Raw genomic sequence first — 25644 nt, 5'->3', positions numbered from 1 at the left:
CCTTTATCTTCAATATCGTGGAGGGTTTTGCCGACCTTGTCTTCAATGTACCTTATGGTTTGTGGTCTGATGTTGAGGTCTTTAATCCATTTTGATCTGACTTTTGTGCATGGTGTCAGGTCAAGGTCTACGCCCATTTTTTTGCATGTGGTTGTCCAGTTGTGCCAGCACCATTTGTTAAAGAGGCTTTCCTTGCTCCACTTCACATCTCTTGCTCCCTTATCAAAGATTAGATGATCATACATTTGTAGCCCGTGATTTTTTGCTGCGTTTGTAAAGGGATGCTCCCCCTCCCCTCTCCCTTCCCCCTCCCCCTCTCCCCCTTGCCCCCCGCCCCCGTTCCCTCCCGGCTTCTTCACTCAGCCCCTGCACTGCTGGGCTGCCCCTCTGGGTGGGTGCCCCTGGAGTGCTCGGGGGGCTGTGCAGTGCCAGTTCCTGTGTGTTCTAGACACACACTCTCCCCTTTAGCCGCCCCCCCCACCCCCTTCCTAGGGCTGAGTCCTATTTTGTTGGAGCCTCTGCTGCTGTTTCTGTTTCCTGAGTCTTTCCCAAACCGTCCCTGCTGTTCACTCTCGCAAGGCTGCTGCTCGGAGTGTGTGTGTGTGTGTGTGTGTGTGTGTGTGTGTGTGTGTGTGTGTGTGTGCGTGTGTGTGTGTGTGCGCATGCGTGGGGTTGTGGTGCGGACGTGTGTGTGTGTGTGTGTGTGTGTGTGTGTGTGTGTGTTCCCGCCCCTCCCGGAGCAGAGCAGCTGGGCCAGACGGGAGCTCCATGTGGGAGCATGTACTGTTTAGCCAGCACACCGTCCTCTTCACCGCCTCCCGGCCTGACTCCGGGCCGGCACACAGAGAAGGTCCTGCCAGGCGGGGCCCGAGGCTGGCCTGGCCGCGGTGGCCGTGGCCGCGTGTGGCTTTCTGGCTGCGACGAGTGGGCAAGGACAGACTCACGCGGGAGATGCTGTTGGATTACACCGAGTTGTCCTTGCTCCTCCTGCAGGGAGCTTAGGGTTCTCGAGCCACTCCCACGGCAGCCAGGGCCCCGAGGCGCACCCAGGTCCATGCAGGGTGTATTGCTCTCTGCTTTCCCCAGCCGGTCATCCATTTAAACTATCTTAGTAATTTTACTTCTTACAGTGTTTCCAATCGTTGGGAAAGACGAGTAAGGAGAGGCTGCTAAAATCTCAGGGCTGGGGTGAATGGAGACATTACTGGCGCCCACTCCAGTAAATCGATGAACAATGGGATGACAGCGATACAGTGATAGAATGTTTCTTGCCATTTTTTATGAGCACAGTAAGAGATATATTAAGCTTAAAGGTTGCTCTTCCTGGGGACATCTCGCTACATATCCCAGACCACAGTCCTCAGGCCAGGTTCGTCTTTCCTAACCCCAGCGGGGTCCTTACTCAGTTACTTCCTTTTGGGTCGTGCCAGAGTTTGCTCCATGACCCTGCTCTTAACTTGCTATGCGTCTGGCGCTTAGCTTGTGTTCTTTTGATGCCAGGGTAGCTCACAGCTTGCCCTGGGTCCATCCAGTCCCTTCGTCAGGACCCTACTTTTGGAGTGCGAGTAACTAAGGGAAACTGAGGCTTCAGTCAAGTAAATATGGATGTCCAGGAGTAAATATTTTTTTTTTGGCTTTTTGGGTCACACCCGGCGATGCACAGGGGTTACTCCTGGCTCTGCACTCAGGAATTACTCCTGGCAGTGCTCAGGGGATCATATGGGATGCTGGGAATTGAACCCGGGTCGGCCGCGTGCAAGGCAAATGCCCTCCCCACTGTGCTATTGCTCCAGCCCCCAGGAGTAAATATTTTGGAGTTAATTAACTCCCATGTTACAAAGCATAGCCTGAACTGTCCTCCCGTGTCTATCCAAAAAGGACATGGCTAAACCATGCAAGTGACATAAAGGAAAGAGAAAGGCAATCTAGGATTATTAGTGCTTGCTGGAATTGGGTGTGCCTCAGGAGCACTGTGGTGGGAGTAACTCAGTAAACATCAGCTCCCTGAGGGAGGAGCAAGGACAACCCAGTGTTATCCAACAGGATCCCTTTGTCAGGGCCCCCTTATGCTCCCGGCATCTCCGTGGGGCCTCAGGGGTCTGCTAGGAGCCTCGGGCCATCAGGCATCTCTGGGAGGGCACCTCGGTGTTCAGTCAGTTCTCAGGTGTCCGTGTTGGAGTTTCCGGTACCTCCGGAGTGTCCAGGTGTCTCTGTGGGTTCTCAGGTGCGTCCCCTGTTTGGACGCTGTGGTTTTGGAAGGGTCGAGTTGATGAGCTGTCGTGGATGCGCTCTAGCCGCTCCCCGTCCTGCTGCTGACCCCCGGGCTTGGAAATCTGCTTTCCCAAGGGACGGCGTCGGCGTTAGGGGGATCCACAAGGTCTAGGAGAGCACCCACGTCTCCCGGGCCTCAGGGGTGCGAGGCCTCAGCTTCGCTGGGGTCAGGGGGACGTTTCCCCGTAGGGAGGCGGAGGAGCCTTGCCTCCTGCAGAAAGCTCAGTGTGTGCGTGTGTGTACGTGCGAGTATGTGTGCATCTGTGTATGTGCTTGTGTGTGTGCATGTGTGTATGTGTATGTGTATGTGTGGGTGTGTGTGTACGCATCTGTGTGTGCGCCCGCGTGTGCGTGTGAGCATTTGTGCATGTGTGTACATGTGTGCACGTGCGCATGTGTGCATCTGTGTATGTGCTTGTGTGTGTGCGTGTGTGTATGCGTATGTGTGGGTGTGTGTGCATGCATGCGTGTGTGCACGCATCTGTGTGTGCACCCACGTGTGCGTGTGAGCATTTGTGCATGTGTGTGCATGTGTGCATGTATGTGCGTGTGTGTGCATGTATGTGCGTGCATGCATGTGTGAATGTGTGTATGTGTGTGTGTTGGACACCTGTATAGTGATGATTTGTTTAATCCTGGGAGCACTTGGTGCTCAGGGCCGGGGAACAGCCTCTCTCACAAGGGCTGGTGTGCACCCCTGGGAAGGGGTGGTTGTGTAGTGATGGGTAGGTGGCAGAGCGCCCATCGTCAGGGACTTTCTGGAGTTTTCTCCTGGCTCAGAGTGCCCCTCCGTCAACTGAAGCGGACTGGCGTTCTCGTGCCTTGGGTGCTAAGGGCCAGGGAGTCGTCTCCCATCCTCGGAAAGCCGCCCCTTAGTGTCTGGCTCCGGAACTCAGCCCCGGCTGCCTTCACTTGGCAAAGCTCAGTTGGCGTGTGTAGGGGTGGGCAGGGAGGACTGGGTAGATCTCGGGGCTGTAGCATCAATGGAAGTTGGGGGGAGCCTAAGCCCCTCAACCATCCTCAGAGCTCTCCTGGCCACGCCCCCTAAGACCTGCCCCCAGACCACGCCCCCAGGCCCCGCCCCTCGGGCACTGACAATTCCTGGTCCTTGCAGGGTGGAGATCCCAACCAAGATGCGGGTGGAGCGATGGGCCTTCAACTTCAGCGAGTTGATCCGGGACCCCAAGGGCCGACAGAGCTTCCAGTACTTTCTCAAGAAAGAGTTTAGTGGTGGGTCTTTGTATTATCTCATGAAACATTTGCTTTTGTCTCAATCTGCTTCCCTCCCCTCCCTTCCCCCCCTTTCCCCTCTCCTCCCCTCCCCTCTCTCCCCTTCCCTCTCTCCTCTCCTCTCCTCTCCTCTCCTCTCCTCTCCTCTCCTCTCCTCTCCTCTCCTCTCCTCTCCTCTCCTCTCCTCTCCTCTCCTCTCCTCTCCTCTCCTCTCCTCTCCTCTCCTCTCCTCTCCTTTCCTCTCCTCTCCTTTCCCCTCCCTTCCGCTCCTCTCCCCCTCCCTTCCCCTGCCCGCTCCTCTCCCCTCCTCTCTTCTCTCCTCTCCTTGGGGTTTTGGGGCCACAACCAGAGCTTACCCCTGGCTCTGTGCTCAGGGCTTACTCCTGGCAGGGCCTGGGGGACCCCATGGGATGGCGGATATTGAGTTTGGGCCCAGTTACGTGCAAGACAGGCCCTCTACCCACTGCACTACCCCTCCAGCCCGCCAGCCTGCTTTTCTTCAGCTCATGCTTCTCTGCCATCTGTCCGGGGTTCCTATAAAACATGCCTGCTTGGGGTCCCATCCCGGGGTGCCCTTCAAGTCGGCCGGGGGCATGAAATTGCAGGAGAAATCTGCAACCCCCCAGACCACTGTGATCCTGTTATGCCCTGAAGGTCTCGCCAGCCCTGCTCGGGGGCTGCTCCCTCCGGCGGCCCCTGGAAATGGCCCGGGGGTGTCCCATGTCTAGGCGTTTCATCATGGGAGGTGCACGTGACTTTTATTTTTTTGGTGGGGGGATGCTTCCCCCGTGGTGCTTGGGGGCCCGTGCGAGCCTTGTGCTCCACCCCCTTTCCGCGATGAGTGTGCGTCCAGCAACTCCTTAAATATTCCACACTAGAAGCAGCTGGGAGAGCCCGAAGCCCACGTAGGACCAGGCTGAGCACCCAGAGTGTTTACCCTGTCTCTGTCCCTGGGGTGCTCCCTCCTAGGGAACACGCTCGCTTCCTTCCGACCCCGAGCTCATGAAGCGTCACTGTTGGCTGCGGTACTCAGCTGCTAACTCCCCAAGGCCCCAAGGATTCAGGCTTCTGAACTGGGCCCCGTGGGACAGGGTTAGCTCTTGGTCGGATGCAACACTTCGCATTACAATAGAGATTCTTGAAAATCCTTCCCTTGTCGAGCCTAGTGGCCCCGCGGGGAACTACAGCTCAGAGGAGCTGGAAGAAACGCCCGGAGCCGAGTGTGGACAGAGCGCCACCTACTGGCACTCTTGGGGAATGACACTGTGAAGTTCCCTCCCGCTCACACGCCTGATTCTCTCCGTCCAAGAGAAGTCGCTGTATTATTTAAAGAAAAAAAAAAATAGCTCTAGGAGTGAGCTCCCGAGAATCTTGAGGATTCAGGGATGAGCAGGGAGGATGAATCTCTTCCACATGTTTTATTTCTCTTTTTTTGATTTTTGGGTCATACCCGGCGATGCACAGGGGTTACTCCTGGCTCATGCACTCAGGAATTACTCCTGGCGGTGCTTGGGGGACCCTATGGGATGCTGGGAATCGAACCCGGGTCGGCTGCGTGCAAGGCAAACGCCCTACCCGCTGTGCTATCGCTCCAGTCCCTTCGAAATGTCTTTTTTTTTTTTTTTTTTTTTGCTTTTTGGGTCACACTCAGCGATGCACAGGGGTCACTCCTGGCTCTGCACTCAGGAGTTACCCCTGGCGGTGCTCAGGGGACCATATGGGATGCTGGGAATCGAATCCGGGTCGGCCGCGTGCAAGGCAAATGCCCTACCCGCTATGCTATCACTCCAGCCCCGAAATGTCTTGATCAAGATAAAAATCACGTACAAGCCATCAACCCTCTCCAACTTTCGTTGGCTTTATTCACGAAGATGAGCGTCTATCAGGGTAGAGTCACAAACCGTTTCCACCATCTCAGAAAGAAAGCCGTCACTCCTCAGAGGCCACTGAGGTTCTCTTTCTTCCTCTGCGCCCTGCCCCTCCCGGCCTGCCCTGGGCCGCCGCTAACTTACTCCCTTCGTGGACTGGCTTCTCCCGGACATTCCCTGAGTGGCCATGGCCTTTGGCTGGATGTTTCCAAGGCTCGTCCATGCGGTGGTCCATGGCGATGCCTTGTTTCCTCCACAGTGCAGAGAGAGAACCATGGGCTCAGCCACTCGCCCGTGGGACATGTCTGGAGGCTTCCATCTTTCGGCTCTTGTGACGAGTCGTTCCTAACCATGGGCAAGGCGGTCAGCACTCGGAGGGGCTGCCTGCACACCTGCGCCCTGTGGGTTCACGGCTGGGACCACACAGGCTGAGAGGGCCTGAATTCCCGGCAGGAGGGGAAGGGAATTCCGGCAGAGAATTATGGAGTGAAAGTCTTTTATTTATTTATTCAGGGTCACACCTGGCAGTGCTCAGGGGTTACTCCTGGCTCTGCACTCAGGAATTACTCATGGCGGTGCTCAGGGGACCCTCTGGGATGCTGGGGACTGAACCTGGGTCAGCTGCGTGCAAGGCAAATGCCCTCCCCCTTGTACTGTCGCTCTGGCCCCAAACATTGTTAGTTTATACCTTGCGGCCTTTCCTGGTCTGAGACACGTGAAGTTCTCTGGGATGAAAGGCGGGATGTGCTGGTCTGTTTCCCCACACCACGGCTTCCCATGACCTGCACACACAGGCACACACCTGCGTACCTATACTGGCACACATACCCATGTGAACCTTAGCACATGCACACAAAACACGTACACCCAGGCACACTCAGGTACACACCCAATTAGCACACACAGAGGCATACACAGGAATTTTCTTGGTCCTGGTGTGACAATCTTTATTGTTTCAGACCACAAAAATAATTGCACCCTGTGTGGCGGGCCAAGTTTCCACACTAGCCCCGGGTGCTGTGGGGAGCTGGTTAGAGAACGCCAGCGGAAGGGACGGAAGGATTCGGGGGAGCTGACGCCCCTCTGCTTCCTGGGCAGCTGAGTCTCTGGCTGGGGTCACCTTCCAGGAAGTTGCTCGGTCGCCATCTGCATTGCACCTTTGGCTGGAGACTTCCTGGCGATGGACTCGAGACTCGGTCTCTGGGTTCACACCAGGGAGGCGGGCGTGTGTGTCCCCGGGACACTGGGGCTGCCCTGAGGAGACTCGCAGTGCGTCTCGCAAGCTGCAGCGAGTGCCCAGGCAGGACGGGCCGGGGCCCGGGGGCTGGAGCTGAGCTTGCCTGCATGTCTTCCGGGGCCCGGGCCGCAGACTGGGGGTTTGTCTTGTTCCTCTGCAGATGTGTGTCAGGGTTCACCCGGGGCGTGGACAGGCCGCACGGCTCTGTGGGCAGGGCCGGGGGTGTCGGGCCTGGCTGCGCCCGGGCTGGCTGGGAGGTGGGTCCGAGCCGAGACAGACGGACACCACCCGGGCCAGGGCCTTCCCGGCTCACCTGACAGCGCCTCCCGCTTCTCTCTCGCTCCGGCCCCGCGGCTCGCAGGGGAGAACCTGGGCTTCTGGGAGGCCTGTGAGGACCTGAAGTACGGAGACCAGTCCAAGGTCAAGGAGAAGGCGGAGGAGATCTACAAGTGAGTGAGGGGCGGGTGGAGGGGCCCCCACCAGGCCACGGCACTGCATGCGCCAGCCGGGCCCCCGTGGCAGCTTCAGGGCCTGTCCCCCCTCCAAATCCCGCTCTGCTTGGGGTCCTCTGAGCCAGCCTGGCGGGGGGGGGGGCCTGCGGCGTCTCCGATGGCTCCGTGGGAGAGTTTGAGGTCTCCAGAGCAGTTGCCATTCCCGGGGCAAAGTCTTCGACTGAACCCCAGTCTGCTGAGATGGTTTGTGTGCATGCGTGTGTGTGTGTGTGCATGTGTGTGCATATGTGTCTGCATGTGTGTATGCATGTGTGCATATGTGTCTGCATGCGTGTGCATGTGCATGCATGCTTGCGTGCTTGCGTGCACGTGTGTATGTGTGTGCATGCATGTGTGTGCACGTGCATGTGTGTATGCGTGCATGTATGTGTCTGTGCGTGTGCATGTGTGTGTGCTCGTGTGTATGTCTGTGTGTGTGCACGTGTGTGTATGTATGTGTGCATGTGCGTGCGTGAGTGCGGGTGCATGTGTGTGCATGTGCGTGCGTGAGTGTGGGTACATGTGCGTGCGTGAGTGCGGGTGCATGTGTGTGCATGTGCGTGCGTGAGTGTGGGTACATGTGCGTGCGTGAGTGCGGGTGCATGTGTGTGCATGTGCGTGCCTGTGTGTATGGATGTGTGCATGTGTGTGCGTGAGTGTGGGTGCATGTGCGTGCATGAGTGTGCATGTGTGTGCGTGTGTGTGTGCACACCCGCAGGTGTGAGTGCGAAAGAGAGCACAGTGATCTGACGGTGGGCTGGGGGAGATCACAGAGAGGATAAAGCCCGCTCCATGATGCACCTGACCCGGGCTTGAAGCCGCATGGCCTCGTCAGCACCCCTGGGTGCAGCCCTGGCTATCCCCAAGCATGCCATGGTGTCCCTGGTGACTCCCGGCACCCCAAGGTCCCTGCAGAGCCACACTCCCAGTCCCTCGCCTGGAACCCGGTTGACTGAGAGTAGCCGGACGTGTCCCCTCCAGGCCACCACCCACCCAGCACTACTTGGGGGGCCCCAAACAGGCAAACGGGCTCGAGGAGACGGGAACGCCTGTTCGCTGCCGTCTTAGAGAGGCGGGTGCTGCGTCGGGGAGGCAGCTGAGTGGGGACCCGGAATGGGGGGCAAACACCGGCCATCTCTCTCTCTCTCTTCCCGGCGTCTGCGCCCACCTGCTGCCCATCCCTCGGGTGCTGCCATGCCCTCGGCCCTCTCCGCTTCCCCGCTGACTGCCGGTGCTGGGCAAAGAGGGGCTCAGTGCTGCCCCCTCTCCAGCTTGGCACCCCCGCCCCCCTGGGTCTCCTCTGGCCCACATGCCAGGCTGAGGGCCTGGTGCCTTTGTTCCCGCCACTGAGAGCTTCCCAGCCAGATGCCAGGGGCTGCATGCCCCCCAGGCCCCCGGACCCAGCCCTGCAGCCAAGCTCTGACTGTGCCGGCCATCCCTTCAGACACTGATTATTTGGAACTTGCCTCATCCTTTCTTCTGCACCCCCCCCCCCCCAGCTTTCGGAGCAGCGCGGGAGCAGGAGGGTTTGCAGCCAGCCATGGGTTTGCAGCCAGCCATACTCATCAGGCTCAGCCCCTCCTGCTAAGGAGATGTGGGGGCAGGGGGTGGGGGAGCTGGCAGGGCCTGTCACCCGTCCTGATCCCGCACATCTGTGCATGGAGCCCCACTTCCTGTTTCTCTGCCACCCCTGACAGCCCCGGGGTCCTCAGTGTGGGTCTAACATGCCTGAGTTCCAGACTCTGCAGGCACAACGGAGCTGGTCGGTGGGCAAAAATCTCCGTGTGAGCGTTTCTCATCCCCCAGCTACTCAGATGGGGGTGCTCGGGAAATGTTCCCGCGCCCCCAGTTCCAGGGGCAGTGCGGGAACTTGGGGAGGGGGGCCGAGCTGGGGTCCCCACAGGGCCCGAGAGAGAGAGACAGAGACAAAGACACAGAGAGACAGAGAGAGGGGAGAGAGAGAGAGACAGAGAGAGAGAGAGTGAGAGAGAGAGAGAGGAGGGCCTCCCAGAGCACTTGTTTAGGAGCTTCATGGCAGGGCTCTGGGAAGACTCCCGAGTGCCAGCCAATAAGACGGTCAGCATTAAATCAGAGATCAGATGCGCTTCTTCCTGGGGGTGCTCCCAAGCGGTGCTCGGGAGGCTGGAGGGCTCCCCCGGTGACTCCTGGCCAGCTGGGCCAGAGTCTCAGTGCCCGGGTCAGAGGACGTGGCTCTGGGGACACCTGGTCACCCCACGATGCTCAGGGGAACCACAGGTGCCGGGATCAGACCCACCCAGGAGACTGGATTCTTTACCCGAGGGTCCGTCCTGACCCCACACTGGGGTTCCCTCTCCCGGGCCCCTCTGCCGTCTCCCCTGGGGTCCGGAGCAGCCCCAGTCCCAACCCCGGCAGGGCGGTTCCCTGGCGTCGAGGAGGCGGCTGCCCAGCCCGCTGGCGCTCACCGTCCCCCAGACCTGAGCCGGGCCCCGCCCCCTCCCAAGCATCTGGGGACTTTCCCGTGTGACTGCGTCTCGCTGATTCAGCTGCCCCCCTAACCTCCCTCATGTTCCCCCTTCTAGACTCTTCCTGGCCCCTGGCGCCCGGCGGTGGATCAACATCGATGGCAAGACCATGGACATCACGGTCAAGGGCCTGCGGCACCCCCACCGCTACGTGCTGGACGCGGCGCAGACTCATATTTACATGCTCATGAAGAAGGTTGGGGTTGGGCCGGGTCCCTGTCGCTGTCACTGTCACTGTCGTCCCATTGCTCATCGATTTGCTCGAGCGGGCACCAGTCACGTCTCCATTGTGAGACTCGTTGTTACTGTTTTTGGCGTATTGAATATGCCACAGGGAGCTTGCCAGGCTCTGCCATGTGGGCGGGATACTCTCGGTAGCTTGCCAGGCTCTCTGAGAGGGATGGAGGAATCGAACCTGGGTCAGCCACGTGCAAGGGGAACGCCCTATCCACTGTGCTATCGCTCCAGCAGGAAGCCCTTTTTAAATTTAATTTTAAAATAATTTTAATGAATCACTGTGAGATCACTTGCAGACTTACAAATTTTCATGATTATGTTTCAGTCAAACAGTGTTCGAGTACCCATCCCTCCACCCGTGCCCATTCTCCATCACCAATGTTCCCAGTGTCCCTCCCCCCGTCCCAACCCCTTGCCTCTGCGACAGGCACTTTCCCTCTTACTCTCTCTCTCTCCTTTTGGGTGTTACGGTTTGCAACATGTGCACTAAGCAGCCACCATGTTTGGTCCATAGCCTACTTTCAGCCCGCATCTCCCATCCCGAGCGATCCCTCCAACCATCATTGACTCAGTGGTCCCGTCTCCATCCCACCTGCCTTTCCCCAGCACATGAGATTGGCTTCCAAGAAGCCCTTTTCCTCCCCAACTCCCTGGAAAATTGTTCAGACACAGAGAACGTGGTCTATACTCACCCCCGTTAAATGCCACGTTGGGTTTTTTGGGTGGAGAGAACCTGAGACGAGACCCCACCCCCCACCAACTCACACCCCACCCAATCCCTTCTTCTAAGCAGAGTGAGTCACCCTGAACTTGGGGTGAAGGCCAGGAGACGCCCCCACCCCCGACAGACTCAGCTCCTCGAGGTAGCTATCCCCTAGACGCCAGACAAGGCTCATTTGTCACCTGCCCGTTACTTCCTGCAGCCCTTCAAGTTTGGGGACTCACAGCTGAGCCCCTCCACTTTAGGCACGCCAACCCGCCTCGCGCCCAGGGGAACCGATTCTCACCTCCTCGCCCCCCTCCTGTGAAGGAGGCGCTGAAAACACCCAGGAGGCGGCCACCTCATCGGCCACCTCCCCTCCCCTGATAACTGCCTTCCTCTTGCTCCCCGCAGGACTCCTACGCCCGCTACTTAAAATCCCCCATCTATAAGGAAATGCTGGCCAAGGCCATCGAGCCCCAGGAGACCACCAAGAGAAGGCAAGTGGGGAGGTTGTGATGTCTGGGCCCCGCTGAGAAGCGCCAGCCAAGTGCCCTCATTAAGATGTTCTACTGGATGACAGTGTGGGGTGCCCATGCCAGGCGGGGGGTGGGGTGTTGTGGGGAGGGGATGGTCTCAGTGGTCCCCAAGGCCCGGAAACTCCCTTGTAAACTCCCGCATGCTACGGCCCCAGCCCTGCGGTGAGCCGGACCCCGGTAGCCGGATCACAATGTAGCATCTTTCGTTACAATGTAGCAGTTGGGTTTTGCCGGTGAGTTCCCAGGCCCTGTATCTACCTTGTGTCTGTGAGCCCTGGTTGGCTTCTGTCCCCACGTCTGGTTCTTCCCTGGCACGGGGCAGGCCGCCTGGACTGGTCGGCTCCATCCTGTCCGGAATCTGACCTCGGGGACACAGAGGACGTGCTGCAGCCCTGTCTCTCTCTGCTCCCTTCTCTGGGCACCCACAGGGGCTCGAGGTGACGGGGGCCTCTGCAGCTCTGTAGCGGGCCTGGCGGTGGTCGCCCCAATCTGATGGCAGTGGGGACTGTCCCTCGCATACCCCAACCCGGGTGGGGAAGGGAGAAGAGAGCCGTGGCCAGACCCGCTCTGGGGTCTCCAGGCGGGGGGTTCGGGGAGGAAGCGGGGCGGGTTCCGGCCCCACCATCCCGTCCCTTCTCTCCCCCCCAGCTCCAGCCTCCCGTTCATGAGGCGCCACCTACGCTCCAGCCCGAGCCCCGTCGTCCTGCGGCAGCTGGAGGAGGAGGCCCGGGCCCGGGAGGCCGCCAACACGGTGGACATCACCCAGGTCATGAGCAAGCTGGACCGCAGGAGCCAACTCCGGAGAGAGCCGCCTGCCCACTGAGACCCCCGAGTCGGGGCCGGGGCAGGGCCCACTCCGGGGTGGGGGGGATGCCCGAGAAGGGCCTAGTGTCCCTGTGTGTGTGTGGGGGGGCTCCCAGTGCCCCAGCTCGTCCTGACGAGTGCCCTGGGGCCACCCGACTCGGCCCTGTGTCTGCTCTGACCTCAGAGGCTTCTCACTGTGGGAACCAGAGACAGACGCCGCAGCCCTGCACCCCCGACCAGGTCTGAGTCCTTGGGGACACCCACCCCTGGGGTGGGGTCCGAGGCCCCGCTCACACCTTTGTCCTGAGCCAGCCCTTGGTTCCACCTCGTAGACCCGCACCCCTCCTCATGCTCAGGGTTCGAGGACTCAGGCTGGAGACCTTTGGAGTGGGTAGGGTGACCTGCCCTTCTGAAGACCCTCTGTCTCGGGAGAGTCCCCACCCTTCCCCCTTGTCTGTGTTGGTGACGGGAGAGCTGGCGCATGTTAGTGACATTCTGAGCAAGAAGCTGGGAGAACATTCTGGAAAGTTTCTTCCATGGGGATGGAGCTTCCCACCTGGGTGAGTTTATCTTGTCAGGGGTGCCGGGAGGCCAGTTGCTGCTCCCCTGAACCCCACATTCTGTTGCTGAGGTGTCGGCTGGGACTGAGACCCCTCTCTGCCACCTGATTTCATTGTCCAAAGCAATTTTCAAATCTAGCCTGGAGTCAAGGGGTCATCATCATCATCATCATCATCATCATCATCATCATCATCATCATCCCGTTGATCGTTGAATTTCTCAAGTGGTCTCAGTAACGTCTCCGTTCATCCTAGCCCTGAGATTTTACAAGCGTCTCTTTGCTCACCCTTCCCAACGATGCCGCATTGGGGGCTCTTTCAGGGTCAGGGGAATGAGACCCATCATTGTTACTGGTTTTGGCATATGAATACACCATGGGGAGTTTGCAAGGCTCTCCCATGCAGGTAGGAAACTCTCGGTAGCTTGCCAGGTTCTCCCAGAGGAGAACCTTCTGGGAGCTTGGTGTTATAGCCTCTGGATGTTGGCCGTTGGTGGGATTACATGGTGCCAGGGGCAATCCCTGGGTGTGACTGCCTAGCTACTGGAAAATGGGGGATCTGGGTGGAAGAGGCCCAGTCCCAATCCGAGCAGGCTTGGAGGCCTCAGCCCCGGGTCCCACACACCTGGATTCCTCTGCCGGTTCCTTCATGCATGAGGCTCATCCAAACATGTGGAGAGGGGCCTTAAGCATGGCTGTGGCTAGGCTCTGGAGGTCTTCGCCACAGGAGCTCTGCTCGGGGCTGGGAGGGAAACTGAGGACCACCCCCTCCAAAGGGCCCCAGGGAAGACAGCCAGGCGCGGGGGTGGGGGGGCAAGAGACTCTCTGGAGTCAAGGGGCAGGGGATATAAACTCTCTCTTTAGAGGGAGAATTCCAGCCCGAGGGTAAAAGACATGCTGAGAGAGAGAGAGAGAGAGAGAGAGAGAGAGAGAGAGAGAGAGAGAGAGAGAGAGAGAGAGAGAGAGAGAGAGAGAGAGGAGAGGGAGAGAGAGGAGAAGGATTGGAAGTCTCACAGCAATCCCGAGGTGCGGGTCCTTGGACCAACTGTTTCCAGGAAAGGGCTGTGGGAGGGAGATGGGGGGGAGCAGGTGGCTTCTCAGAAGTGGAGGAGAGGGAGCTGGAATGTGCGGAGAAGGTGGGCGAGTTCCCAGGCAGAGAGGTGTGCTTGGATAGGGTTGGTTCCCAGGGAGCTTAGAGGCCCGGGCAAGGCGAGGTCACTGGGGGACTTTCTGGACCAGTGTCAGGAGTTTCTGACTCTTCATGTCAGGAAAGTGGTCTTGGCCTTCTCCCCATCTCCCTGGTCAGACAGACTCGATGATCTCTCCTGATGAGTGGGGGGAGTCCTCCGACTCAGGAAGGGAGCCCCTCTGTAACAAATCACTGTCAGCAGGCTCCCAGTCACATCCCGAGCCCAGGGACCAGGGAAAGGTGATGTGCAGCTTTATTCCCACAGTGGCACAGACGGATGGGCTGGCAGATGAACGGATGAATGGAGAGAGCCCGGGGGTTTGGAGCTGGCCTCTTGGGTTCTGACTCCGGCTTCTGACTCTTGGGTTCCCAGAGTCTGTCCTTGAACCTCCCGGCTTTCGCATCTGTGACTCGAGGGGCTGAGACCAGATTCGTGATTCCTAGATCAGATTTTAACTCCTAGGGAATCAGCATCAATTTTTTTTGCCCCTCCCATGTTTGAAGAGTTGGAATGGGAGGAAAGTTAGGTAATTAAACAGATTTCACGCTCGAAGAATCATCCCTCACTCGTGCATCCAAATGGGAAATGTCCGTGAGTGTTTAAAGATAAATGGAGACATCAAAGCCATTTCATGCTTGGCAGCGGCAGGTTTGGGCTTTGCCCTCAAACTCCAGAGAGAGAGAGAGAGAGAGAGAGAGAGAGAGAGAGAGAGAGAGAGAGAGAGAGAGAGAGAGAGAGAGAGAGCGCAAGTGTTTATCCGGCTCTCCTGCTGTGTAGCCTACTTTTGTGGGAAAGTTGAAGAAGCGTGAAAGCAGAGAGTTACTATCCCCCCTCCTGCCGTCGAAGCTGAGTACCAAGCGGCAAGATGACCGAGGGACATGGGGACATGGACTAGATCAGGAATCCCCAGGGCACTGGCCATGTCGTATTTATTTTGGATTCAAGCCCCCCACCCACCCCTTCCTGCTCTCGACCGATGAGGGGGTTGTCTCCTGCCCTCACCCTCAACAGATGACAGGGTTCTCCGTGTCCGACACAGCTAGACACACCATACCTCTCGGCAGGCACTGCTTCCCTGTCAGGCATCCAACACTCCCGCCCAATCAGAGCAGAAACACGTTAACCTGGCAGGTGGCTGTGCATTTGTGGGGTGAGGAAGGGGCTTGCGTATCTGTCTCAGGTGGTCATGCATTTGTAGGATGCTTACGCATCTTGGGAAGGGATGTGATCCATGGCGTTAGTCTTGGATGGTCACTTGTATCACTTGTCACTTGTCATCCCGTTGATCTTCCATTTGCTTGAGCAGACGCCAGTAATGTCTCCATTCCTCCCTGTCACGTGCTAGTGTAGCCCAATGGTATCTGCTCGCTCCAAGAACAGGAAGAGCCTCAAACCGTTCATTCAGGTTTTTTTTTTCTTTTTGGGTCACACCCAGCAATGCACAGGGGTTACTCCTGGCTCTGCACTCAGGAATTACTCCTGGCGGCACTCAGGGGACCCTATGGGATGCTGGGAATCGAACCAGGGTCGGCCGGGTGCAAGGCAAGTGCCCTACCCGCTGTGCTATCACTCCAGCCCCTCGTTCAGGGTTTTTTTTTTTTTTGCTTTTTTTTTTTTTTTTTTTGGGTCACACCTGGCTCATGCACTCAGGAATCACCCCTGGCAGTGCTCAGGGGACCATATGGGATGCTGGGATTTGAACCCGGGTCAGCCGCATGCAAGGCAAACGCCCTACCCGCTGTGCTATCACTCCAGCCGCATCGTTCAGGGTTTTGACAAAGAAGTCTGACCATCTCGTAGGTGGGCGGCCACGCGGTCTTTTGACATCCCGTGGAATCCAGTCGGTAACAGCTCTAGTCCAGGGGTCATCTCTGAATCGCATTAGGTGTCCAGCCTATCTGATTTTTGATGCCTTGGCAAACGAGACAGCGTCCCTGATTCTTGATCGTCGACGGAGGTCGGAACTCTGGATTCCTTCTCTCACTTGAGTGAGACATGATACTCCTAGCATGGCTCTTTCGATTCCTCTCTGGGAGACGCGAACAGCGTTCTCATCCTGCTAGCGTAGGGCCCAGTCTCTGAGGTCAGCAGTTATATATTCACCCCCTGACTGGCATTAGAATAGGGGTGCACGCCGTGGTGGAGGCAACCTGGGTATCCTCTGCTCTTCAGACGCGGGTGTGCCTGGATGTGAGGGATTGTAACCCAGGGCAGGATGAGGGTCGGCCAGCTGGATGGCAGCCAGGAGCTCGCAGGGGTGGGCGGCCTGGTGGGTCCGTCCAGACAAGCCTGGCGCAGGAGGAGGCGTGTCCGAGGTGGGCCTCGAGAGAAGCCAGCAGAGACCGAGGAAGGGCCACTGCGGGGCAGGGCCCTGAGCTGGGCTCTGCTGGAGCTTGTGGAGTCCGAATGGGTGACTCCTCCAGATAGACGTGTCCGGAGGTGCAGGGTGAACTTCCGCCCCGCCTACCCCCGGCCAGCTGCCTTTGCGCAGGGTCAAGAAGACCCCCCCGTTAGCCCAGAGCCCGGGTGGAGTGGGAGCTGGAGCCACAGGCTGGGAGGATCTTTCCCTTGGCCGTGGCAGCTAGACACATCCTGAAGGCTGAGCCGTGTCTCCTGGTGGGTGCCCAGGGCGTCCTCATCTTTGGGGACCCCCACCTCCCTCTGTCTCTGACTGCCACCGCTCTCTGCTCTGGCGTCTTTCTCCACCGTGTCCGAACAACCCGTCCATGCTCCTTTTTTCTCATGCGGGGACGATGAAACCCCTAAAAAGAGGCGAGCCCATTCTCTCGCCGACTTTTGTGACCTCAGCTCTAGAGGTGGTGCAGGCACGTGGCGGATCCTGAGTGTTTGCTGAGCCTCCCCCGAGGGGACGATGAGGGGGCAAGACCTGCAGGACGAGTAGGTTGCTGCGGTCCTGCTGCTGACCCGGAAGAGGGCGGCGGGTCTCAGAGCAAAGAGGAGAGAGGCTGGCGAGGGTCTGGCTGAACATGACAGCGGAGGGAGAATTAAGTTGGAGGTGACCCAGGTGCTTTGAAGACGGGCCTGACGTTGGGAAAGAGAGACGTGATGAAGAGGGCCTGGAGTTTTGTCTCCTTGATGCCATTCCCAACCGTGCTCAGGGCTTACTCCCGTCTCTGTGCTCAGCGATCACTCCTGGTGGTGCTCGGGGGACCTTGTGCAATACTAGGGGTCAAACCTGGGGTGGCCACATGCAAACCCCTGCCCCCCTGTGCTGTCTGACTCGGGGACTGCATTTTTTTTTTTTGCTTGCTTTTTTTTTTTTTGAGGGGTCACACCCGGCAATGCTCAGGGGCTACTCCTGGCTTTGCACTCAGGAATCACTCCTAGCGGTGCTCAGGGGACCATATGGGATGCTGGGAATCGAACCCGGTCAGCTGCGTGCAAGGCAAACGCCCTCCCCGCTGTGCTATTGCTCCAGCCCCGGGGACTGCATTTTGTAGCTGCAATGGTGAGTGTATCAGGAAGGATTTTCGACATCCTGATGGAAGTGTGGCTTCCCACCCCCCCAGGGCAGGAATATCTACAGAGCCCCTAGGTGCTGGGGGCCGGGGAGGCAGCAGAGCTCCAGGCTGGAGTCGAGACCAGCAAACCCTCCAACTGACTTGGCAAAGCCCTGTGGCCAGACAGGTGGGGAGGGGATAGTTAGTTATTCCTATAGGCAGGCATTGAGGAGACTCTTCTAAAGACTAGAATTACCTGGTGTGTGTGTGGGGTGTGGGGGGGAGAGTTATGGTCAATGATTGTGAGCTCCTTCCAGAGAGGATTTGGGGTGTCCTCTAAGATCTCAGGGCCCTGGTGGGAGGAACCTGGTGTCGGACCTTCCCAGGGCTACTGCTCCCAGCTGGACTCGTCATTTCTTTTATTTGCCGGGAAGGTCACACCCGGCGATGCTCAGGGGTTCCTCCAGGCTCTGCGCTCAGGAATTACTCCTGCTGGTGCTCAGGGGACCCTGTGGGATGCCGGAAAGTGAACCTGGGTTAGTTGCATGCAAGGCAAAGCACCCAACCTGTTATACGATGTACCTACCCAGCCCCAGACAAGGTCTTCCTTCCTTCCTTCCTTCCTTCCTTCCTTCTTTCCTTCCTTCCTTCCTTCCTTCCTTCCTTCCTTCCTTCCTTCCTTCCTTCCTTCCTTCCTTCCTTCCTTCCTCCTTCCTTCCTTCCTTCCTTCCTTCCCTCCTTCCTTCCTTCCTTCCTTCCTTCCTTCCTTCCTTCCTTCCTTCCTTCCTTCCTTCCTTCCTTCCTTCCTTCCTTCCTTCCTTCCTTCCTTCCTCTCTCTCTCTCTCTTTCTTTCTTTCTTTCTTTCTTTCTTTCTTTCTTTCTTTCTTTCTTTCTTTCTTTCTTTCTTTCTTTCTTTCTTTCTTTCTTTCTTTCTTTCTTCCCTTTTTGCTTTTTTTGAATTATACCCAGTGATGCACAGGGGTTACTCCTGGCTCTGCACTCAGGAATCACTCCTGGCCGTGCTCGGGGGACCATATGGGATGCCAGGGATCGAACGTGGGTCGGCCACATGCAAGGCAAACACCCTTCTTGCTGTACTATAGCCCTGGCCCGTGTCCTTAGTATTTTTTTAAGCACTGCTGCCCCCTCTGCCTTCTCTGCTCTCTCAGTCTCACAGGCCACCCTCCCGGGTTCTCAGGATCATCAGGCCATATTGAAGGAAGGTGGGGAGGGGCTGATGGCCTGTCCCCTGCCTGTGGCTAAGAGAGGGCTCCCCTGCAGCAGTGCAGTGACCACCAGGTCCCTAGTGGCCCCGAGTATCACGTGGGGAGCAAGGATCCATTCACCACAGACAGGTCCTGTGCTGGGGGCGCCCAGTGAGGTGTCTGGGAGGGGGGGAAGCCGCATCACTCACGTGGAGGTTTGTCCACCGGGGCTTCCTGCTCCCATCTGCTTGGCGGGGTGGAGTGGGCGGGTCCTGGAGGAGGGAACCGGTCACCTCTCAGCCGCGTGTGAGCCCGATGCAGCCCTCCTCGCCCCTCCCCCCCCCCCGCCTGAGACGGACGCCCAAGGGCAGCCCCACCCGCGCTTTGCCTGTGGCCTCATCACATGCCCCTGTGCTCGCTCCATTCCACGCCGCCCTGCCCCCTCCTCTCGGCACCCCTGCGGAATAAAGACCCAGCTCGCTGTCACTGCATCTCTGCCGTGTCTCATTTCTTTGTCGTGTGTCTGCATGCCGCTGCTTTTCTGCCTCCCACCGGTGTGGCGGGGTCTGCTGTGCCCCCCGGGAGGGGGAGAGGGCCCGGGGTTAGTGGGTGTTTGCCCGGAAGGAAGGAAGGAATTTCTCGGGCCAGGTAAGTGAGGCAACCCCTCCACTGCCCCGTGGTCCTGGGATTCATCCTGGAGAAGGAAGAGAAGGTGCTAGAAAGGGGCGGGAGGGGAGAAGAGGGCAGGAGGGCAGAGGACGGGGGCGTGTGAGGACTGGACGGGCCTCTCACTGGCCGGTGCCTTAGCTGCACCCCGGGCCTCGACTGGCCTCTCAGGCGGGGCCTCCACCAGGGTCTCTCCCAGACACTAAGGGGCACTCGGGGGCGGGCACAGACACTAAGGAACGTTCCGGTTCACGCTCTGGGGGTGTCGTCGGTCGGTTTGCGGGAGGAGGAGAGCTTGGCCCTTCCCTTCCCAAGCTATTTTCTCCTCTGGGTTACTCTGGCCCACTCTCCAGAACCCCAGGACTTAGCTGAACCCCACAGGCAGTGGGCGTGGGAGTCCGGGTCAGAGAAAACAGGGGTCTTGGGTCACGCAGCCCCAGCGTCTTGCTTAGTCGTGTGTGTGTGTGTGTGTGTGTGTGTGTGTGTGTGTTTTCTTTTTGGGTCACACCTGGCGATGCTCAGGGGTTCCTCCTGGCTCTGCACTCAGGAATCACTCCTGGGGGTGCTGGGGGACCCTATGGGATATTGGGAATTGAGCCCAGCGAGTCAGTCGTGTGCAAAGGAAAGGCGCTACCCACTGTGCTATCACTCCGGCCCCCCTGGCTTCGTCACTCTTGCACTTCTGTGTGGCCTGGTCTCAAGTTTGCACAAAAGCCGAGAGCTGAGAATTCTCTCAGTGGGCCAGGTGAGGTTTGGCGGGGGTGGGGGTGTCTCTGCTCAGGGCCCCCCATTCAAGCTATCCCCCACACTGTCCCTGACCCTCTCTGGAGTCTCCCGGGAGGGGTCTGCTTCTGGCTCACTTCAGCTGGGCAGCGCCCCGTGACTCACCGTGGGACAGAGGGGCCCAGCCTTGGCTCCCCCTCAGCTGCTTTTTTCTTTTTGTTTTCAATGTTTCTCTTAAAAATATTGTTTTCACAAGGTTGTTCGCACTCATTGATGACGTTCAATATTCCATCAGCAATCCCACCGCCATTCCACCTTCCCACCATCATTATTTCGAATTTTCCCAGCACCGTTCAAGCCTGCCTGCCAGGGGCAGATGCTAGATGCTTTGTTTTCTATTGCTTGGAGTGAGTACCATGAGCGGTCACACAGCCTCGCGCTTCTGGAATTCTAAACTCGTGAAGGGTTTGGGGTCCAGAGCCATCTCTGTGGGGAGCGGATCCATCTTGAGATTCATGTGGGAGTCTCTGGGCCAAGGCCGTGGATGTGCTGAGATGGCACCCAAAGGCGGTCCATGGGCGTGACAGCCAGGACCCCAAGTGGGCGGGGAGACAGGGAGGCACGGCCCGTCTCTGATGCCGCCGTGAGAGCTGGAGTCTTAGTCCCTGAACCCGCGTGCCTGGGTTGCTCTTGGCTTCTTAACACTTCCTCAGTCTCTGGTCTCACAGTGACTTCTCGTCTTCCAGATGAGTGCTGGGGAGTTTCTCCCGCCTCCAGTCCCTCCCATTTTTTTCCCAATCCTGCCCTGTCACCCTGGTCTGTAGACCCCGATGATCACTGAGGGTTGGGGTCCGGTCACTGTGCCCGATCCTGGCCTTGGGAGTGACCAGGATAGACGGAGCTCAGGGCCCCACTGGCGGGCAGCTGCAGGAGTCTCGGGCAGCCAGAGAATTCTGCACATCAGGTCACAGCTCTGAAGGCTGCAGGGAGGCAGTGCACCCCGCGGGCCCAGACGTCTGTTCTCTCAGGTGCCAAGGGTGCAGGTTGGTCGTTCCAAGCACATAGGAGGTACTTAGTGGATTAGGGGACCGTCCCCTCGAGCCCTTCACCAGGGCCCAGCTGTTCCCCCCACCTGCCACTCTTCTTGGCAGACTATCTTAAGTGCAGGTATAGATCCTTCTAGAAGGGAATGTGGAAATCAGGGCTTTTGCAGGCAGCATAGTCCCACCGTGGCATGGGTGCTTGCCCTGAGCGGTCTGTTGAGGTGAGGGGAGCCCCCTGGGGTTTTTCCCCTCTGTGGGTCTGGGGTGCAGCAAGATCTGTGGCAGTGCCACACACCCCGGGTGGTTCCGATGCAGCTGAGCTAACATGTAGAGTGCAGTTCCGATGCAGCTGAGCTAACATGTAGGGTGCAGTTCCGATGTAGCTGAGCTAACTTGTAGGGTGCAGTTCCGATGCAGCTGAGCTAACATGTAGAGTGCAGTTCCAATGCAGCTGAGCTAACATGTAGGGTGCAGTTCTGATAGAGCTGAGCTAACTTGTAGGGTGCAGTTCCGATGTAGCTGAGCTAACATGTAGAGTGCAGTTCCGATGCAGCCGTGTTCATGTAGGGTTTCACATGCAGAGTCAATGAGCCTTGAGGGGGAGGGGGCCAGCAAAGTTATTTCCAGTTCTTTCTCGGTTGTGGTGAGACTACCCTTCCCCAGAAACTTCACCCCCCACCCCCACCCGGGCTCTGTTCTTGTTGTGGGTGGCCTTGGGGAGGTGGCAAATGACTTGCAGGGTGAAACCCTGGCGGTCTGCCGGGAGGAGGTGGGACCATAGCCCCCATTCTGGCCACCTCCATTCTCTGCCGTGAGTTCTGACCTGGCGCAGTGCTCCAGGGGCCCTGGGGAGGGAGGGTGGGAGCCAGGGAGCTTCTTTTCTGGGGCACTGAGACCCACACCTGGCCTGTGAGGGTCACGAGTCCGTGCTGAGGGTCACAGCGGGGATCGGGCTGGGGCTGGGCCTCCTGCCACGTGTCCAAAGACCCAGGCTGGGCAGCGGGTTTCCCGCGGGGTGAGAGGGGGCCGCCCAGGGGTGACTTCTGGGGATCCCTGTGGGGGGTTGGGCAGGGCAGCCTGGCACCCCGGGCCCTGGGGCCTGGAAGCACACGGAGGCGTGGGATGGGACCTTCACCAGGGCTGGGGGACAGGCCACCGGCAGGGGCCTGGTGCGGGCCCCAGGGGCCTGAGTCAGGCTCTTCCGGTGGTCCAGGGGGCCCCAGCGGGCAGAGGGATGCCCCGTCTCACAGCGCTCTCTCCGTCTCCGCAGCCCGGCCAGTACACGGCGCCCAGCCCGCACCTGACGGTGTACACGGGCACCTGCGCGCCGCCCTCGCCGTCCCCGCTGTCGCCGTCCTGCCGCTCCCCGCGGCGCCCCTTCCCGTCGCCCGCGCGCTTCATGCGGAGGCCCAGCAGCACCGTGTGCCCCTCGCCCATCCGGGCGTCCCTGGAGGGCTCGGGGGGCGCCGAGCAGAAGGGGGAGGCCGGCGAGAGCAGCGAGGTGGCGGCGGGCGGCGGCGCGCGCGCTCGGACCCAGGCGCGGGGCCCCTCCAGGGCGCGCATGGCCCTGACCTTCGGCCGCTTCCTGCGGCGCGGCTGCCTGGCCTCCCCCGTCTTCGCCCGGCTCTCGCCCAAGTGCCCGGCCGTGTCCCACGGGAAGGTGCAGCCCCTGGGGGAAGCGGGCCAGCAGCTGCCCCGGATCAAGTCCAGGAGAGTGCCCAAGTAAGGGGCAGGGGGCGCGGTGCCTGGCGCGCGCGCGTGCGCATGGGGCGCGTGCAGCGGGATCCCGGTTGTAGGTGCATGCGGCGGACCCCTGGGTGTGGGTGCATGCAGTGGGCACCCGGGTGCGGGTGCATGCAGCAGTCCCGGGTGCGGGTGCATGCAGCGGCTCTGGGTGCGGGATGCACGCGCATGGGATGGGCACGTGTGTCTGTGGGTTGCATCTGGGAACTTTCCTCTAGTCCTTTCTGGAAATCGACAGGGCCCAGCTCTGCCCAGAGGTGGCCCCTCTCAAACCCATTTTGATGGGGCTGCAAGCTCCACCCGGACACCCCCGGGCCCTGACGGGGCTCTCTGGGTCCGGACCAAAGGCTCTAAGAGGGAGGCGCTGGGTGACCCCAAATCCGCGGCAGAAAGGAAAGCGCTACATAGTGTTAAACAGAGCACCGTCCCCACCTTTATTTGGTCTGGGGAAAGACAACCAGTGGGGGTAGGGGTGGGGGTGGGGGGAGTTATCCCTGCACCAATTCACTTGTTTCTGGGTTTCGCCCACCCTGTCTCAGAGAAGGAAGGCACCTTTGAGGTCTTAGGTTGCCATGGGTGTCTGCTGTGATGTATGTATGTATGTATGTATGTATGTATGTATGTATGTATGTATGTATGTGTGTCTCTCTTTATATATACTCTCTATGTATACACACGGGTTGGAGTGATAGCACAGTGGGTAGGGTGTTTGCCTTGCATGCAGCTGACCTGGGTTCGATCCCTCCATCCCTCTTGGAGAGCCCGGCAAGCTACTGAGAGCATCCTGCTCGCACGGCAGAGCCTGGCAAACTCCCCGTGGCGTATTTGATATGCCAAAAACAGTAACAACGAGTCTCACAATGGAGACGTTACTGGTGCACGTGCACGGGATGGGCACATGTGTCTGTGGGTTGCACCTGGGGAATCCTCCTCTAGTCCTTGCTGGAAAACGACAGGGCCCAGGTCCGCCCAGAGGTGGCCATATATGTGTGTGTCTATATGAGTGTGAGTGTGGTGTGTGTTTGTATTTGGGGCCACACTCAGGGGTTACTCCTGGCTCTGTGCTCAGGGCTCATTCATGGAGGTGCTCAGAGGACCGTATAGAGTGCTGAGGATCAGGCCTTGGTGGCTACCTACTGCTGCATAATCACCCCCCACCACCCCCAGCAATATTTTTGAGGCACAGCTGGACCCACAGGTCACCACACCTCTATGCCCGTGTCTGCAGGGAGGGGAGGTCAGAGTCCAGGAATGCCCACGGATTCCTCCCAACCAGCCACAAACGATGGCTGCTTCGAGCTTTGCAGCCACTGCCCAGCCTCCCACAGGGGCGCGGGGCTTTGAAAAGCCTCTTTTCTTAGGGACGCCACATCATCAGCTCAAAGGGGTGGAGGGTGAGGTACAGGAAGGTTGTCCAGGCACCCCCTGAGCTCATCAAAACCAGACAAACTCAATCCCTTGGATAAGGAACCAAGAGCATCTACCGAGGGCCCTCAAGCCACACAACTGACCAGTAAACTGGACCACTGTGATGCTGGCTTCATCCCCAGCTTGGGGTGCTTGCATCTGCACCCCTCTACAAGGGAGTTGGAGGGGTGGGAGAGGAGATTCTGCAGCCCCTCCTGCTCCCACCCCACTTGCCTTTCTTTGTGCCTGAAGTTTTTTCCAGATCAAAATGGATGTGCCTATGGACAGTGGGACGTGCCTGGTGGACTCAGAAGATACTGGCACGGGAGAGTCAGGGGACCAGGCCATGGAGAAGGAGGTCATCTGCCCCTGGGAGAGCATGGCGGAGGGGAAGGCGGGCTGAGCCAGGGGCCTCCGCAGGAAGTTGCTCCTGGCAGACTCTGCTGCATGGGGCCATAGGATACGCTTGCTCTCAAACCAAAGTGCATTAAGATTCTACTCGGGGGCCGGAGACGCAAGGCGAGATGCATCCTAGGGAAGAGTGTTCCGACTGGGCTCCCGACCCTTCCCCTCCTCCTGGCCTCCCCTCCCTCGGCAGAAGAAAGGCATGTGAACCAGAAGACTTGACTTGCTGCCTTAAAACCAATAAAAGGTTAACTTCTAAAAGTCTCTTGCAACAGAACGGCCGTGTGTCTGCTGTTGTTGATGACTGGTGAGCTTTTGTGGTTGATGGCTTTGAATTTTCATCTATACTTTAAATGGAGGGCTTCTTTGGTCTTTTTTTTTTTTCTGGACCAAGGGACACGAATTGCTGCCAAGAACATCCTCCAAGACCAGATTGATGGAGGCGTCCCAGGGGAAGATGGGAATGAGGCATGCTCTAGGCTGAGGCATCACGCAGGAGTTAGAGAAAAGCATCTTGGGTATGGTTCAGAGCCACCAAGAAGCAGGCTCAGGGCTGGGAATCTAGAAAGGATAAAAACCCAGGGAGTGAGACAAAGCGGATTCTGAGGGTGATGCAGGGTGACCCCCGGGGAAGGAGAAGTCGGCAACTAGACTTTCAATGGCTGCTCCAAGCAAGCTTGCGATTGGCTGATGGGGGTTCTCCGGCCAAAGGGGTGCTTACAGGGAGGTTGTGACAGCAGACTCCCGTTCTCACCCTTGGCCGGTCAAGATGGAAAGCAGAGGAGTGAGACAAGATGGCCGAATCCAGTGGGAAATGTTGAGGAAAGAAAGGGAAGGGTGGGGAAGCTGGGGGGATGGGGTCTCCGTCAGGAGGAAGTCCAGGAAATGTGGGCAACCTTCTCTTTTTATATTCCCCGTACTAGGATGCTGGGACTGGAGAGATAGCACAGCAAGTAGGGCGTTTGCCTTGCACGCGGCCAACCCGGGTTCAATTCCACCGTCCCTCTCGGAGAGCCCGGCAAGCTACCGAGAGTATCCTGCCTGCACGGCAGAGCCTGGCAAGCTCCCCGTGGCATATTCGATATGCCAAAAACAGTCACAAGTCTCACCATGGAGACCTTACTGGTGCCCACTCGAGCAAATCGATGAACAACGGGACGACAGTGCTACAGTGCAGTGCTACTAGGATGCTGGCTGAGCATTCTGCATTGAGTTTAAGACCAAGAGCAGGATATTTGAAAGGGGTATCTCTGGCATATGCTGGGTATGGATCCTGGCTCCCTCTTGGGCCCTTCTCAGGGATGTTTCCTGCTAGGGCCTTTCTTTCTTTCTTTCTTTCTTTCTTTCTTTCTTTCTTTCTT

At 58.5% G+C, this 25644-nt stretch overlaps 1 protein-coding gene across 1 annotated transcript in view; it reads left to right on the top strand.

Moving 5' to 3' along the window:
- RGS9 (regulator of G protein signaling 9) overlaps positions 1-24570 on the top strand; it is a 68782-nt gene extending 44212 nt beyond the window's left edge. Inside the window, exons 13-19 of the mRNA XM_055132743.1 lie at positions 3386-3501; positions 6968-7055; positions 9659-9797; positions 10953-11038; positions 11726-11843; positions 21999-22450; positions 24131-24570. Coding sequence (XP_054988718.1) covers positions 3386-3501; positions 6968-7055; positions 9659-9797; positions 10953-11038; positions 11726-11843; positions 21999-22450; positions 24131-24281 — 1150 coding nt within the window. The 3' untranslated portion in view covers positions 24282-24570. The remainder of the gene's footprint in view (positions 1-3385; positions 3502-6967; positions 7056-9658; positions 9798-10952; positions 11039-11725; positions 11844-21998; positions 22451-24130) is intronic.
- The last annotated feature ends 1074 nt before the right edge of the window (positions 24571-25644 follow it).

This window comes from Sorex araneus, chromosome 3 (assembly GCF_027595985.1).
Source record: "Sorex araneus isolate mSorAra2 chromosome 3, mSorAra2.pri, whole genome shotgun sequence".
Classification (NCBI taxonomy): domain Eukaryota; kingdom Metazoa; phylum Chordata; class Mammalia; order Eulipotyphla; family Soricidae; genus Sorex; species Sorex araneus.
The sequence above is the reverse complement of the archived record's forward strand: the minus strand, read 5'-3'. Positions and strand labels throughout refer to the sequence as shown.